General features: G+C 36.5%; 1 protein-coding gene across 1 annotated transcript in view; it reads right to left on the bottom strand.

Annotated features, from left to right (window-relative positions):
- Positions 1-14,262, bottom strand: part of ESYT2 (extended synaptotagmin 2) — an 86,097-nt gene that overhangs the window by 8,072 nt on the left and 63,763 nt on the right. The window contains exons 14-19 of the mRNA XM_074157118.1: positions 11,291-11,392; positions 6,852-6,914; positions 4,760-4,834; positions 2,430-2,516; positions 1,501-1,650; positions 48-436 (exon numbers count right to left, since the gene is read on the bottom strand). Of these exons, the coding sequence (XP_074013219.1) occupies positions 48-436; positions 1,501-1,650; positions 2,430-2,516; positions 4,760-4,834; positions 6,852-6,914; positions 11,291-11,392 (866 nt within the window). The remainder of the gene's footprint in view (positions 1-47; positions 437-1,500; positions 1,651-2,429; positions 2,517-4,759; positions 4,835-6,851; positions 6,915-11,290; positions 11,393-14,262) is intronic.

The following is a 14,262-nucleotide window of genomic DNA, read 5'->3' as shown; positions in this document are numbered from 1 at the left end:
ATAAATCAGCTTAGATGTATTGCAAAACCAAGTAATTAACACCGTACTTTTCAAGCTGTCGTAGTCTTTGCCGTAGCTCCTGTGTGGCGATGGGCAGAGATATGTCTGAGGCTATGCTAGGAGTGGGTTCTTTGACTGAGAGGTGGCTGGGAGAATAAGAGAAGTTAGAAGCATGAAGACTGGAGGAACTTCGGCTGAGATCTGTTGGCCACTGAGGGCTGGCATTGGGAGGCTGACTTTTTTCAGCTGTATCAGTCTTTTTATCACTATCAGTCACTGGGGAAGCTGGAACAGGTTTGTTTGAATCGAGTGGTGGTGAGACAGGAACCTGAGGCTTAAAAGATGATTTTCTTGCATCTTTGGAAACAGATGGCCTTTTTACTTGGGCTGAGTGTTGATGATCTGGAGATCTTGCTGTCTTTTCAAGAGAAAGGACCTGGATATAGTAAAAATACATATAATATTACTATTTTCCAGTATAAAAAACAGTATAAAAAACAGTAACAAGTTTGTTTCTACAAGAGTACTGGTTAGTGACAAGTTGTTCAGTTCAGACACTATTGCAGGACCAAAAATATTCACACATATATTCATTCACTCTGCAGTAGGAAATCTCTTGCACAGCAAAACACAGCTCCATCTTCTTATATGGCAACTGCAGCAACTATAAAAAAATATGAAATTTTCCATTCATTTAGAATTCTTCTCCTTATTGTTCCTTTCCCATACTTTACACGCTTCTGGTGCAAGTGCTTTGCAGCTCTAGCCACCTGGAAAGCTATTCTATAATTATTTTCTTCTAATCTTTTGAAATTTAATCCTACATCACAAGTTCTTCTTGCCCCTTGTCCTTACTTTCTCTTTTATAGGTTATTTTCAGTTATTAATGACAAGTAAGAAAGAAAGTGATTTAGAAAATAACAAATAACAGAAGTTAACAGAAGTTTGACAATGTTTGCAAAGAGATACAATACCTTGTTAAACCAAATAATTTAGATGGGGAAAAAAGACAAACCAACTTTCAGGTATGCAAGTTCTATCTTCAAAATTCCAATGTGACTGAAAGTTCGTCGGAATTTTTCTAGTACTATGAAGGTACTTCCTTTCCCTATAAATTTTATTTTTTTTTAAACCGTCATTGCCCCAGTTCCATTTCTGTAAGACAAAGGTGATTTCACTGATTTGTAGCCTATTGAGTCGTAACAGACTTGAAGGAATTCAGATTCCAAACATGTTTTTAACCTAAAACCACTGGGAAACTCAGTCATAATCAATGTAGCTTGTAACTGTTTTTTTCAGAGTATTTTCTGGTTGTGAAATAGAATGTAATTAAATTAGAGGTTATCTTTGTGTACTTGATAGCACTGCAACAACCACGGACACCTGACACTGGGACACCCAAGGAAATGTACTGTCTTCTTCATAAAGCTAGAAGACCAGGAGTCACAATAGTCTTAAATATGCTTTCAGATATTTACAATGGGAAAAGCTTTAGAGTACCCTGAGTGCAATCTTCATGTTTATAGTGCTGTTTGGACCGGAGTTACTCAGGTGGAACCGCTGGTGCATAGTTAAATCTTCACTCTCCAGCAACTGGCTTAGAGGCAGTTTGAAGTTCCCCAAAGAACACTGGTGCTGTTCATCCCTCACCTGAAGGAACATAGAAGCTAAGTCATTTTGGTGATCTGCTTTGTAAAAATTCAGAGAAAGAAAAGGAAATTACAGTTTTATTTAAAAACAAAAAATCCAAACAATATCGAATGTAGTTTGTTCTTAAACCAAGTTTCCCTGATCATAAGATTACTTTACATTGAAGAAGGAAATAGCAAATATACTCAATGACTAGTTTCCTCATCCCTGTGCTGCAAAAGCAAGACAGAAAACTAACCACAACATCTCCATCTACCTGATCCTTCCTCAAATAACTACATGGTTTGCAAACAGTCTGTGTGGAAATTAATTCCCACAACTGTTAGAGGAGTAATAACTAGGACAGTACTCATTTACACTTCAGTCTCTTTGACCTATGTAAATGACATGTCAGCAGTGTAAAGGGACACAGTATTTGGATAAAACAAAGACTTCCTTGGGATGAGAGAGGAAACAAATTAGCCATTCTGCTAGCAGTTAAGACTCTTAAGGTTTAAAACAGGTATCAAAAATTACTCTTTTTTAAATTTTTTTCCCCTTTTTTTAAGTAAGACAACCACCAACTATGTTCTTCTGGTGAAAGACTAAAAGTATTTCTTCCTTTTAGCAGTAAATGCAAATAAACATTTCATAGCTTGGTCTTTAAAACCACTTTAAGCATAATCTTAATGGTGTTGACAACATGTCCAGCCTCATTTCATAACAGCCTGTAACGCCTGAATGTTACTACTGAAATATCTTAGAAAAGAAAGATATCTAAAGAGAGTGAGACAACGCACCTCAACTTCAAGATCTTGTCTTTTGGGATTGTGTACAAAGAAAGTAAAGTTTTCCTCCCATACTGGTTCATTGGTCTTGTATCGAATCTAAAGTCAGAGAACAAGAAGCATACAAATTATAAAACATTTTTGTCTAATAAAGCTGGTGTCAAGAGTTGAGTACATTTTCCATTTTGGCTTTGCAAAATTAATGTCTGAAACATGACATATTTAAAAAAAGGCCAAGTGGGATCTACCCAAGGCATATATAATATCACATATAAAATTATAACCAGAACATGTAATAGAGTATATTTTGCATTAAAGTTGCTGTATGTAAAATAAAACTCCTGCTAAAGAACCTTTACTTCACCCCAGTCTATGAAAAAATGCAAGGTCTTCAGACTGGCATATTCCCTGCTAGTATTTTTCCTTCTGATCTCCAAGTAGCCACATGGAAGATTTCATTGCCAAATCTCACTACTTTCAGCAACCCATTATTTGGGGATGGGGATGGAGGGGCGCATAGAGAGAGAGAAAAGTGCTCATAAAAGAAGCTATCACCAGGAACAAAGGACTTTAATTTCTATCTCTATTCCCTAATAAGTATCAAAATTAAAACTTAAAATTTTTTTTTAATTAAAAAAAAAAAAATTAAAAATTATAAGATCTAGTTTAGGCTTTGTGACAATTTTTTAGAGGATAGGGAAAAACCAAATTAGATGTCCTCTCCTTGATGTCCAAGTGGCGACCAGTGAAAAGTGGTGTTCCCCAGGGGTTGGGACTGGGACTGGTGCTGTTTAACCTCTTTGTTGGTGACATGGACAGTGGTATCGAGATGACAGCAAGTTGTGTTGAGTAGTCAACACACTGGAGGGAAGGGATGCTGTCTAGAGGGACCTGAACAGGCTGGAGAGGTAGGCTCGTGCAAACCTCGTGGAGTTTAACAAACAAGGCCAAGTGCAAGGTCCTGCACCTGGGTTGCAGCAATCCCAAGCACAAATACAGGGTGGGCAGAGAACAGATTGAAAGCAGCCCTGAGGAGAAGGACTTGAGGGTGGTGACGGATGAGAAGCTGAACATGAGATGGCAATGTGCACTCACAGCCCAGAAAGCCAACTGCATCCTCGGCTGCATCAAAAGAAATATGGCCAGCAGGTTGAGGAAGTCGATTCTGCCTCTCTGCTCTTGTGAGACCCCACCTGGAGTACTGCATCCAGGTCTGAAGCCCTCAGCACAGGAAGGACATGGACCTGTTGGAGCATGTCCAGAGGAGGGCCACAAAAGCGATCAGTGGGCTGGAGCACCTCTCCTGTGAGGACAGGCCTCAGGACAGGACTCTCTCAGAGTTCAGGTTGTTCAGCCTGGAGAAGAGAAGGCTCCAGGGAGACCTCATTGCGGCTTTCCAGTATCTAAAGAGGGCCTACAGGAAAGACGGGAAGGGACTCTGTATCGGGGAGTGTAGTGATAGGATAAAGGGTAATGATTTTAAACTGAAGATTAGATATTGGGAAGAAATTCTTTCCTGTGAGGGCGGTGAGACACTGGAACAGGTTGCCCAGAGAAGTTATGGATGCCCCATCCCTGAAAGTATTCAAGGCCAGGCTGGGTGGGGCTTTGAGCAACCTGGTCAAGTGGAAGGTGTCCCTGCCCAGATGATCTTTAAAGTCCCTTCAAACTCTAACCTTTCTATAATTCTATGATAAAAGCCTTGGACTTCAGAAAAGCAGATTTCAACTTGCTCTAGGAACTGTTTGTTAGAAGGGATTCCATGAGTGTCTGCCTTGGAGGGCAAAGGAGCTCAGGAGTGCTAGAAGACAGCCTTCTCAAAGCACAGAAGTGGTCCATACCTCAAAGCCAAAAAAGCAGCAGACATAACAAGAGTAGCCTAGCTAAACTCTTGAGAGCTCCTGAGAGCTACACAGCACTTTGGCTAATCTAAGGCCCTACTGTAAACAGAAGGTTCAGGCCAATGATCTTCAGGTGGTCCCTTTCAACTGGGGCATTTCTATAATTCTGTGATTCTGTAAATTTTCAAAACTTGATTGGTGTATTTTGAAGCCTGCTGTTTGCCCCCACTGTCGTTTATATAATCACTACTGTAGGAATCCAAGTTGCAAATCAGAACCTACTGTGGTAGGACATCTACAAATATTTAAAAATCTGGTCTCTACTCACAGACAGGTTGAATTGAGTAAGCCCATTCCATCCTTAGCTTCTTGTTGGCAATTTCGGCTCTGGTGGTAACTTTTAGTGCAGTGGATACGCTCAACGGCTTGATAGCCAACACAAACCACACACAGCCACCAAATGTTTGTAGACAGAACCAAGTATAAAGAGTAGGAACTTACCTTACTTTCCTGTGCCTTGTGTCCAACTGACAGCAAAACAAGTGGGTTGGGATTGCTGTTTATTTTCTTTCCTGACTGGTAAAGAAAAAGCAAAAACTTTGCCTTCAGAATAAAGCAAAACCTCTCTCCCCTGAAACTTAAATGTTTGCATTTTAAAAATACAAATCATATGCATTCTACTATATGCTTATCTATTATTCTCAGTATTTTATTCAACAGGCTTGAATGGCAGACTGGCTAGTAACTCGTGAACGCATCAACATGAAGGCATCCAACAACCCTATATACACTGAAGCAAAACGCTACAAATAAGCAGGAGTTTTAGACTCCTTTCTGTTTTCTTTGAATGAAATTGGTAAGGTGCAAATTCTTATCCTTTAATGAGCATTAAAATGCCTGGAGCTAATGAAGCATAGTTAAGACTGCAAAATAAATATCGCATGCAGATGGGAGATATGGAGAAAGAACAAACTCAGGAAGCTTACTTTATTTACATTGCAGTAGTATTATTAAATTGGATGTAGCACTAGAACATTGACATTTCCCCCTTTTCATTTTGGGGAGAAAAAAGATGCACTATAATGTACCTGATGTATATTTCTACAGTCTACCAAATACTCTTTATTAGAGAATCAACCATCTGCCATATCTGAGCCTTGCTCACCAGGTGTATTAGCATTACACCAAACTGTGAAAATAAACATCAGTTCAGAAACAAATGATATACACAAAGGAACATTCCCAACTACATGTTTCTTTCACAAATTTTAAATTAACCTAACAAAAAATTAAATCAGAAAGAAAAGTTAGATGTAAAAGTTAATCTTCTCAAGCAGGTATTAATGCAGTTTAAGAGGCCTAGAAAATATAGTAAATATGGTTAATAATATAATTGGAATTCTACCACATAGGAAATTGTACAGATCAGGTATGTAAACAGAAAGTTAGTTAAAAATCTGCTTAATGCATGTAAGGTCACAATTACAATCAAGTGATTAAAATATTTTTTATTTTTAAATAGAATGCGCATATTTTAGCTATTTTTGGATCTGAACTCACGTTTTGTACATGTTGATTCCACTAATATTACTTGACTTTAATGTGACACACTGCTTATAACCATACTTTCCTTTAGAAAAAAAGCTGTAAAGAAAGCACTCCTTTCTTGGAAAAATGCTGCATTTCTTTTTTCATTATTTCTAATAAAAAATATTTAGCTCTCAAAGACAACAGAATACAAAGGTTTAAGGAAAAGAAACTCAGATTACATTCCAACTGATGGTGTTTAAAAATGGTAGGTGAAATTTGTTTCATTTTTTCTTTGTTCATAAAAAGGTGCCTGAAACTCCCTTCTCCTCATAAAATGATGAAACTACAGAAGTTGACAAAGAGATCCTTGTTGCTTATGCTGATATGTAAATATAAATAATTTTAATTGATGCTAAATAGGCAGCAATATGTACACACTTATAATGTAGCTCTAACACCTGCCACAGAGATTCTGACAGGCTATTAAGAGACTGCCTCTTGTCCAAGTTTCTCCAGCTGAGAACTTTGCTTATGCCTTCCAAGTTTGCCTCTCAACTCTATGTCTTCCATTTCAAAGAACAGGGCTAAATTTATTTAGCGCTCATATGAAAGATGTAAAGCCTTCTAAAAACATCTAACAGAAACAAGATTATTTCAAAACACGTCAGAGATTGATTTTATTGGTTAGTCATTCAGAGCTGACCAATAAGGTATCATACACATCAGTATGTAAACGATGTTTTAGCTTTCCTGTCAGCCTTGTTCTTTAGTTACCGTTACAAATGAGTTCTCAGGACTGTTTTTTCCACAGTCTTCTAAAGCAGTCTATATTTTATCTAAAGCAGATCTATTTTAGATCAACTGATCTAAAATTCAGATTACCACAGAGCATAGTATTTTACCAATGTCTTGACTGTTTCTTGAAACCAAATTTAAACACAATGGCACTAAATATATATCTGGCAACAGAAATTCCGTCAACTGTTGGAAGAGAAGTATCGCAGGCATTTGTGCATTTCTAGTTACTTTTGTGACCTTAAATGGACAACTATATTAGTTTTACCTTTAGGGCTTTCTGAACAGCAGCCTTCTTCAAGCCATCAGGGTTAAATTCTAATGGATTATGCTTTTAAGTCAGGAAAGAATGAACATAGGAAGGGTTAGTAAGTCATGCAATGAAGCAATTTCACTAGGTTAATTAATTATGACATGACAACATAGGACAAAGTGGGAAAAAATATCAACCTAAAAAAACCCAAAAAATCTTTCAAACAGAACAATGAAAAAGCCACAACAACAAAAGAAGTCTGACAAACTTTTTTTCCCCTTTTGTCCTCTCTGAATGTTTGTATTGTGCTTTAAAACTAATATACTCGCTTTTCAGTCCACTTACATTTTTGTTGCTAGGTTTTTACCATAATAAAGAAACTTCACAAAATAGGTTTTATTGAATACGTGATGTCCTGTAGACTGCCTTCTGAATAAATATTTTTAAAATTTGGTTAAGTATATTTTCACAGCATAGAAGCTTCTCTGATGAGAAGTCAAGTAATTATGTGAAGGAGTCAATTTATTAGAGAAATAACTATGCTAAAAGTATTGATAGGGCTTAAATCATTATAAAAATCTGTCGTTTGAGCCTCTTCAGCAGATGAATGATGCAAATATTGCATGCTCACTAGAATGAAAGCCTACTACTTTACTCAGTTGAATGAAGACATACAGATAAATTAACAACAGGAATTTGAATTGATTTAGCAGGGCAAAACCTCTGACTACTTTCCATTAATTAAGCAAATTTTTAAATTTTATTTTAAGAATAACATATTGTTCTTGAAGTGACACATGTAAAGTACAAAAGTATCACAGAAAATTTGCATTCAACTCAAGAAATAATTTCAGGAAATACGATTTTGAAATAAAACAGACTTCAAGTTACTATACTTTTGACTGGCTTTTTCTTCAAGCACAAATTTTTGTTTCCAGGGAGAATTCTGCTTTAAAAGCTATAGTTCACGGCAACAAAAAAAATTCATAATGGCCTTTTTAAACGTGATGGTTTATGAACAGGAACCAATCTCATTCATGCTTTGCCAAAAAAAATGCCTTCCTGAAATTCAAATCCAAAAGTGACAAAAGATTTGAAGAGAGATTCAACCTTTGCGCAGAAATGTATTTTTACATTTTCTTTTGGAATGTCATATCCTGAAGTTGGCCAATATATATATGATGAGATTCCTGGCATTCAGCTTTAACATTCCTATTTCAGAATGTACATACCATATGATGAAACTGGCTAAAACTAGAAATAAGGTTTGGCTGGTTTTGTGGGACTTTTTTTATTCATTATTTTTCTTAAAATAGAATCAAGGAATCTTCCACAGCTATTTATTTGACATGCTTGGGACTTAAATTATTGTTCTTAAAGACCTTCAAAGATGAAGACTCCCTAGACACATCAATCCTAATGTTTAACTACCCTTTTCACTAGAAAATTTGTAATGCCAACAGGTATGTTTCCTTGCTGGAGTTTAAGCGCTGTTTCTTGATTTCTGACAGACATTAAAAAGTCACGTTGTTTGCAGCAGCCTTGTATCATTTCCATTCCCACCTTTTCTTCCTAAGGCTAAACTCATCCCAGTTACTCTTCTTCTGCTAGTCACATTTACTAGCTTTCTCATTATCATCACTGCTGTCTTCCGGATCTTAAATTCCTGCAGCCAAAATCAGGGCCTTAGTAACGGCTAAGTAGAACAGAAGGACTATGACATACATCTTACAGGCTACACTCCTCTTTCCACGTACAGTATGGTGCTTGTCTTTCATAACAGCATGATACTACAGCACCACTACAGATCTGTTTCTGTAGAGCTATCCATCAGGCAACCATTTCTATTCTACAATTATGTGTGCAATGTTCGTCCTCTATGGAAAAGTACCTTATTTTTCCAGATTATATCTGCAATTCATCAAGATCATTTTGAATTCCAAACTGCCCCACAACTTACTGGTCATCTTTCCTTCACATTTGCACCTGCATATTCAGTACACATCTTTTCCCCCCCTATATTATTATTTCAAAGAATTTTAAAAGTCAAAAACAAACCTATGTGATCAATTATAAAGGCAGGCAACCAATGATTCCTGGATATTGAACATGTCTCAATTCCTCTGGAATCATAGCAAGGATAGGCCAAGGGGGACATCAGCTGGGGCAAATATGTTTAAGCCAGACTTCAGGTTTCAAGGGAAGGAGCTGCAGGTCCATGTGGATGGTGGCTGAAAGGCTGGGCGGGAGGAGACTAGGAGAAGAAAAGGGAGTGTTCAATATAAAAAGCCAAGAAAAGGTCTTGCCTTGGGTGACAAAATTGTCTCACTATGGTTCTGAGTGTCTCTGCAGTTATACAAGAAGTATACTGGTAACTGACAGAGTGGAACAAATCAGATTTCAGGCTTGCATTCTGTAACAGCCAGTGACATTTGCAGTAAATCCTAATAACAAATCCATTAATTACACCACAACTAACAAGCTGTTTTTTTATTAATATGGTTTGGAGTATGACTCATTACTTCTTTTGACTCACTAAGATTTGCTTGGGGTTAAAATGGGGCTTTAGAAGCTTCTAAGTCTGTGAGTGCATCCTCAGTTGATGACCAGAAGACAGTTACTGAGCTGTAAGAGCCAATTTAAAATATAGATAATTTATATGTTATATAGACACCAAATCAGAAAAAAATTGCTATTGTTATGAGCTAATGATAATGTATCATAAAACTAGTGGTACCCACTTTTGGAAATTACACTAAGAACACTTTCATATTCCTTAACTTCAGATAAATCTTATTTAAATGGGTAAATGTCTGGATTAGGTGTCATGAATCTAGGTTCCCGGCAGCCAATAAACTGTCTAGAAAGGAACAGAGAGCCCTCAGGGCACTAGATTTTCCTCTCCCTATATAAAGTGAGTCTCCTTTTTAACAATCCTCACACCTCCCCAAGTAACTCATGTTACATGTCGATTAGGTATCTGAACATGCAGGTGTGAATGTGTGTATAATGCCTCGTGTTTAAAGATGCCCTGAAAACAAGGTGCAGTTTTATGACTGCTGAAGCTGTTATTACCTCTGGGCTACTACAGTCCTCTCCTCTCTCCTGGCCTCCAGCCACAGATGTCAAGACTAGCACCCATGCAATTGCAGAACACAGCAGTTAATGCTGCTGCTGAAGGAAATCCAGACCTGGCTTTCGTTAAGTGGTTGTGATTCCACTCTGACTCACTAATCGCTTCGGGGATTTGGAAAGTTTTGTCCAATGTCTAAACAGATGCTGTCAGAAGTAGACAACGTGTCCTAATACACAGGCCCTAAGATCAACAAAAATATCAGGGCTACACTCTTTAACATGCATTTTGATTTTTTAAAAAATTATTATTTTTAGAATCTACCTAGTATTTCTATAACTAAAAGAAAGGGCAACTATTTACCATTTTTAATACCACAATAACTGAACCATAGCTTATAAACTGCCTTATTCATTACATTTTAAAAAGATTTGGTAATGGATCTAATTTTTTTTATACTTTAAAATGAACTTCCACACAGAAACTAACTGAAAGGACCACAGAAAAAGGGTTTTGTTGGGATTTGGAGGGGGCTGGGGGAAGGTGTTTTTAAATCAAGGTTTATAATATGAACCACAAGTAGCCAGCCAGCAACAAATTTATCTGTACAATCTACAATGGCATATCCACCTCTCCCTGGCAAAAGAGTTCTTATTCTGAACAGATTCTCATTCTTTTTGAAGATACCAAGGTTGTCTTTAAGTGTAAGATATTCAGAGGCTCATTAGTTTGTAATAATCTTGTGACCTTAAATTCAAGCAAAAAGTATTAATTGGTGGTTCTCCCTAGCCTGGATTTTCCTGACTACAGACTAATTTGGGAAAAAAAAAAAAAAAAAAAAAGAGCTTGGGAATTTGCAAAACAAGGAGCATCATGAAGTGAAATAGAATTTACAAGGGAATTTATATTTTGGGGAGCACAAAGAACCACACCCATTTTTACAGCAATACTTGAACCAGTGTGGAGAGGTTGCAAGTTCTTACAAACACTGAGTGCATCACCTTTTAAAGAAACTACAAGGATGTTGATTGTAATATTTATTAGTTTAATTTCTTTGCAATAAAAGCACACAGTGTGCGAATACAGTATGCACTTTATTTCTCAATGAATCAGCAATTTAAGTTAAACGTAAGAGCTTCTACAACAAACTTGTCTTGGGTTTTTATCACAAAGAGTTACTTACCCAATGATATGCTGATCAATGAAATTTAAGTAGCCTTTAAAATGCAATAAAAATAGCACAAAAACAATGCACACTTGTTGAAACCATGCAGCAAAACAAATTGCATGCTCTCATTCCACTAGAGTGAGTGGCTTTAGTAGCACTAATCCACACTCTGGCAGAAAAAAGGTACAATACAAATAATACCAGAGAACTCACAAATAGTGCTCTATAGAGTGAGGTAGTGTTTTCACAAAAGACTAGTCCCGATGCTCTCCTCTCTTTTAAGTATCCACACCCAAAGTTTCCCTCGTAGATACTCTTAGGAAGATGGAAATGGAAGGAGAAAGCAGAGTGATGGGATTGTGGCAGAATGAATGCATAAGCAGCTTTACTACACAAAAAAGTTAAGGAAAACAGTCAAAGGATTCCAGAGAGAACAGCAGATAACAAAGATTAAGTAAATATTTGTCATTACAAATAGTTTCATCTGTTAAATGACTTTCTGTAGCGCAGCAAGGTGAAAAGTTTTTTGCTTTTTATTTCTTATTAATTATTCAATGGTATTAGCCCACTTTCCAAGTTACCTCTTTGTAGTTCAGATTTATATGACAGATCCAACTAAGTAAATTTAGAGACCAGCCTTCTACACTGTTCCTATTTCACTTTAAACATATTTTAGATAAATCATCCCAATGTCTTAGAAACCCACAATTATGATGCAGCTGTGCAAAAGAAAGGCCTGCGCTGGAAAATATCCACTGTAACTCAAACAAAACAAGGCTGATGACGAGATCTAAAGTGTACCAGTGATAAGTATTAAGAAATCTGTTTTGAAGGCAATAAAAAGTAATTATTCATCCAGAATATATTTAATCTGTAACATCAAAGTTGCGGACAAAAACTGTTAATAAGGGTCAGTGTAGTTTTAACCCTTCATTATCTTTGAACATTTTGTTCCCCATAAATACAAGCAATCCAAACGAGCAAATAATTTTGCTATTACACTACCCAACCCCTATCAGGGAATATGAACACAACATGAGAAGGCAGCAGTCTTTCATGTTTAGTCTGGTAAGTGTTGTTCCATATTAGAATCAAATGGACATTAAAAAAGCTGTATTCACTGTAATTCACTGCAGTTTGTCTAGCAGCCCCATGACATTATCTAAGCCTTGTCTTTATTGAATCTGTAGGAAACTTTTGAGTTCTCCTGCATGAAGATGTCTTCCCATATATTTCCCCCACCACATAACTGTGAAGCCTTCTTGTATCTGGTTTTGGACAACTTGAATTTAACACAATATTGTATTATTTTATTGTTGTAAACTTGTAAATGGAATTTTCAAGTGTTCAATGCTAATTTCTATTGTATTCTTTATAACATATTTCTGGAAAGAAAATTAGTTGAAGTTAAATACTGAGTCATTTGTAGAGTTGTAGCAACTGCTTTTCTGGGCTGGTAGAGCAAGAGAAAAAAAGAAGGTTAAACAGGTCCCACATTACGACCATCCTTATTCTCAACCCACCCAGGCAATTTTGTGATGTAGACAGAACATCAGACACAGCAATAAGAAATTTGGGATCCTGTTCGCAAATTTCCTAACTGGTCAGCTTTGTGCGAAGAACTTCCTCTTTCTGTTCCCTACAGCTTAGAGATCTACTGATTAGAAGTACTGATTAAGACATTTAAATTAAAATAGTGTCCCCCACAGCAGGTAGAACTCAAGACTTGCAGCCTAACCTTTCTGAAGGAGGGAAAAAATGTTACAGAATGTTTGTTTAAAACAGGAAGGGGAAAAAACTAAACTTAGGACAAAGCGCCTGAGTATTTGCTGGAAAAGCTAATCTAATACAGAGAACTAGAGTTGTATGGAAAAAAAATAGGAGATTGTGGATGAGAGAACTTTAAACTATTAATTTGAAGTAAGAGGCTTTACTGTATATTAACAAATATATTAAACTTACAACAGTTTGAGTAAAGTCCAGTAGTCAAAAAGAAAATACAGAAATGGGTTCAATTTAATCTAGTGCACAAAAGAGATAGCAGATGGACGACTTCTGCGTATTGCAGTGTTCTGAAACTGATGTTAAGCACACCATAATTCTATTTCTGCTTACTCTGTACTAGAGTAATTCTACTCTTTTTCTGCTAAGTTACAGAGTTCCCTCAAATTCAATACAGTGAGGTGAAAAAGATTATGCAGGGCTCTATTCCAAATGAGCTACATCATTTTAGCTTTTAAAATAACCTATAAATACTACTTCCAAACACTGCTCTATACACCCTGGAACAGATGTGAAATCGCTAGTCAGTGATGTAAATCGTTTAGGCTACTAAGCTTTCATTTGTTACCACTCTGTTTGATGCAGCATTTTAACTTAAATTTAAGATGAGTAGGGAAATTTTAAAATGCACACAAAAATATCTGAGGCTTGAAAACTTTATTCTCCAATTAGTATTTTAGTCATCACTTCCAGAATTTCTCATCTAATAACAATGTTGAAAAGCAGCAAAACTCAGTGTTATAATTCACATATCTATTTATGGTAGGGTTTACTTTATTACTACTATCATTTGCTTTACTACTTGAAACTTTATTTTACTAACCTGAAAAAAACTACCAAACTGTCTGTGCTTGTCATAAACAAGCTATTTCACAGCCCCATCACATAATCCATATAATGACAGTACCGTTAATTTTTTTGGTTTTATATGTTTTGCACAAACAAATAAACAATACTCAAAATGACAACCTGACAGAAATCTCATGCAAGTACTCTGCCACTGCAACATCAACTGCACAGTAATAATTTCCTGATGAGGACTTCAGTACCTTCAAATCTACCACAGATACCCTAAACCAAAGCAAGCAAGTTTACCTGAACTCGAGTGGGCCTTTCCCCAGTTCCTTAAAATTTCTCATGCTAATCCCATACTATTTACAGAAAACACTGTGTAATAAAAACATGCAGCCTTTCAAAGTCCAGGAAAGGAGCATTCTTTAAAGAAAAATCACACTGATTAAAGAGAAATGTTTTATTAAACATACACCTATAATACTATATGACTAAAAATGTGGACCTTACATTACATGTTTTGAAACGAGAGAAAGTATAGAAAACATGGCATAATGTGTGTTAGTAAAGCAGTGTGCCATACTACCAAGCAAAACATGCTGGAAGTACGC

Source organism: Numenius arquata, chromosome 12 (genome assembly GCF_964106895.1).
Source record: "Numenius arquata chromosome 12, bNumArq3.hap1.1, whole genome shotgun sequence".
In the NCBI taxonomy this organism is placed as follows: Eukaryota; Metazoa; Chordata; class Aves; order Charadriiformes; family Scolopacidae; genus Numenius; species Numenius arquata.
This window is presented reverse-complemented; position numbering and strand designations above follow the sequence as displayed.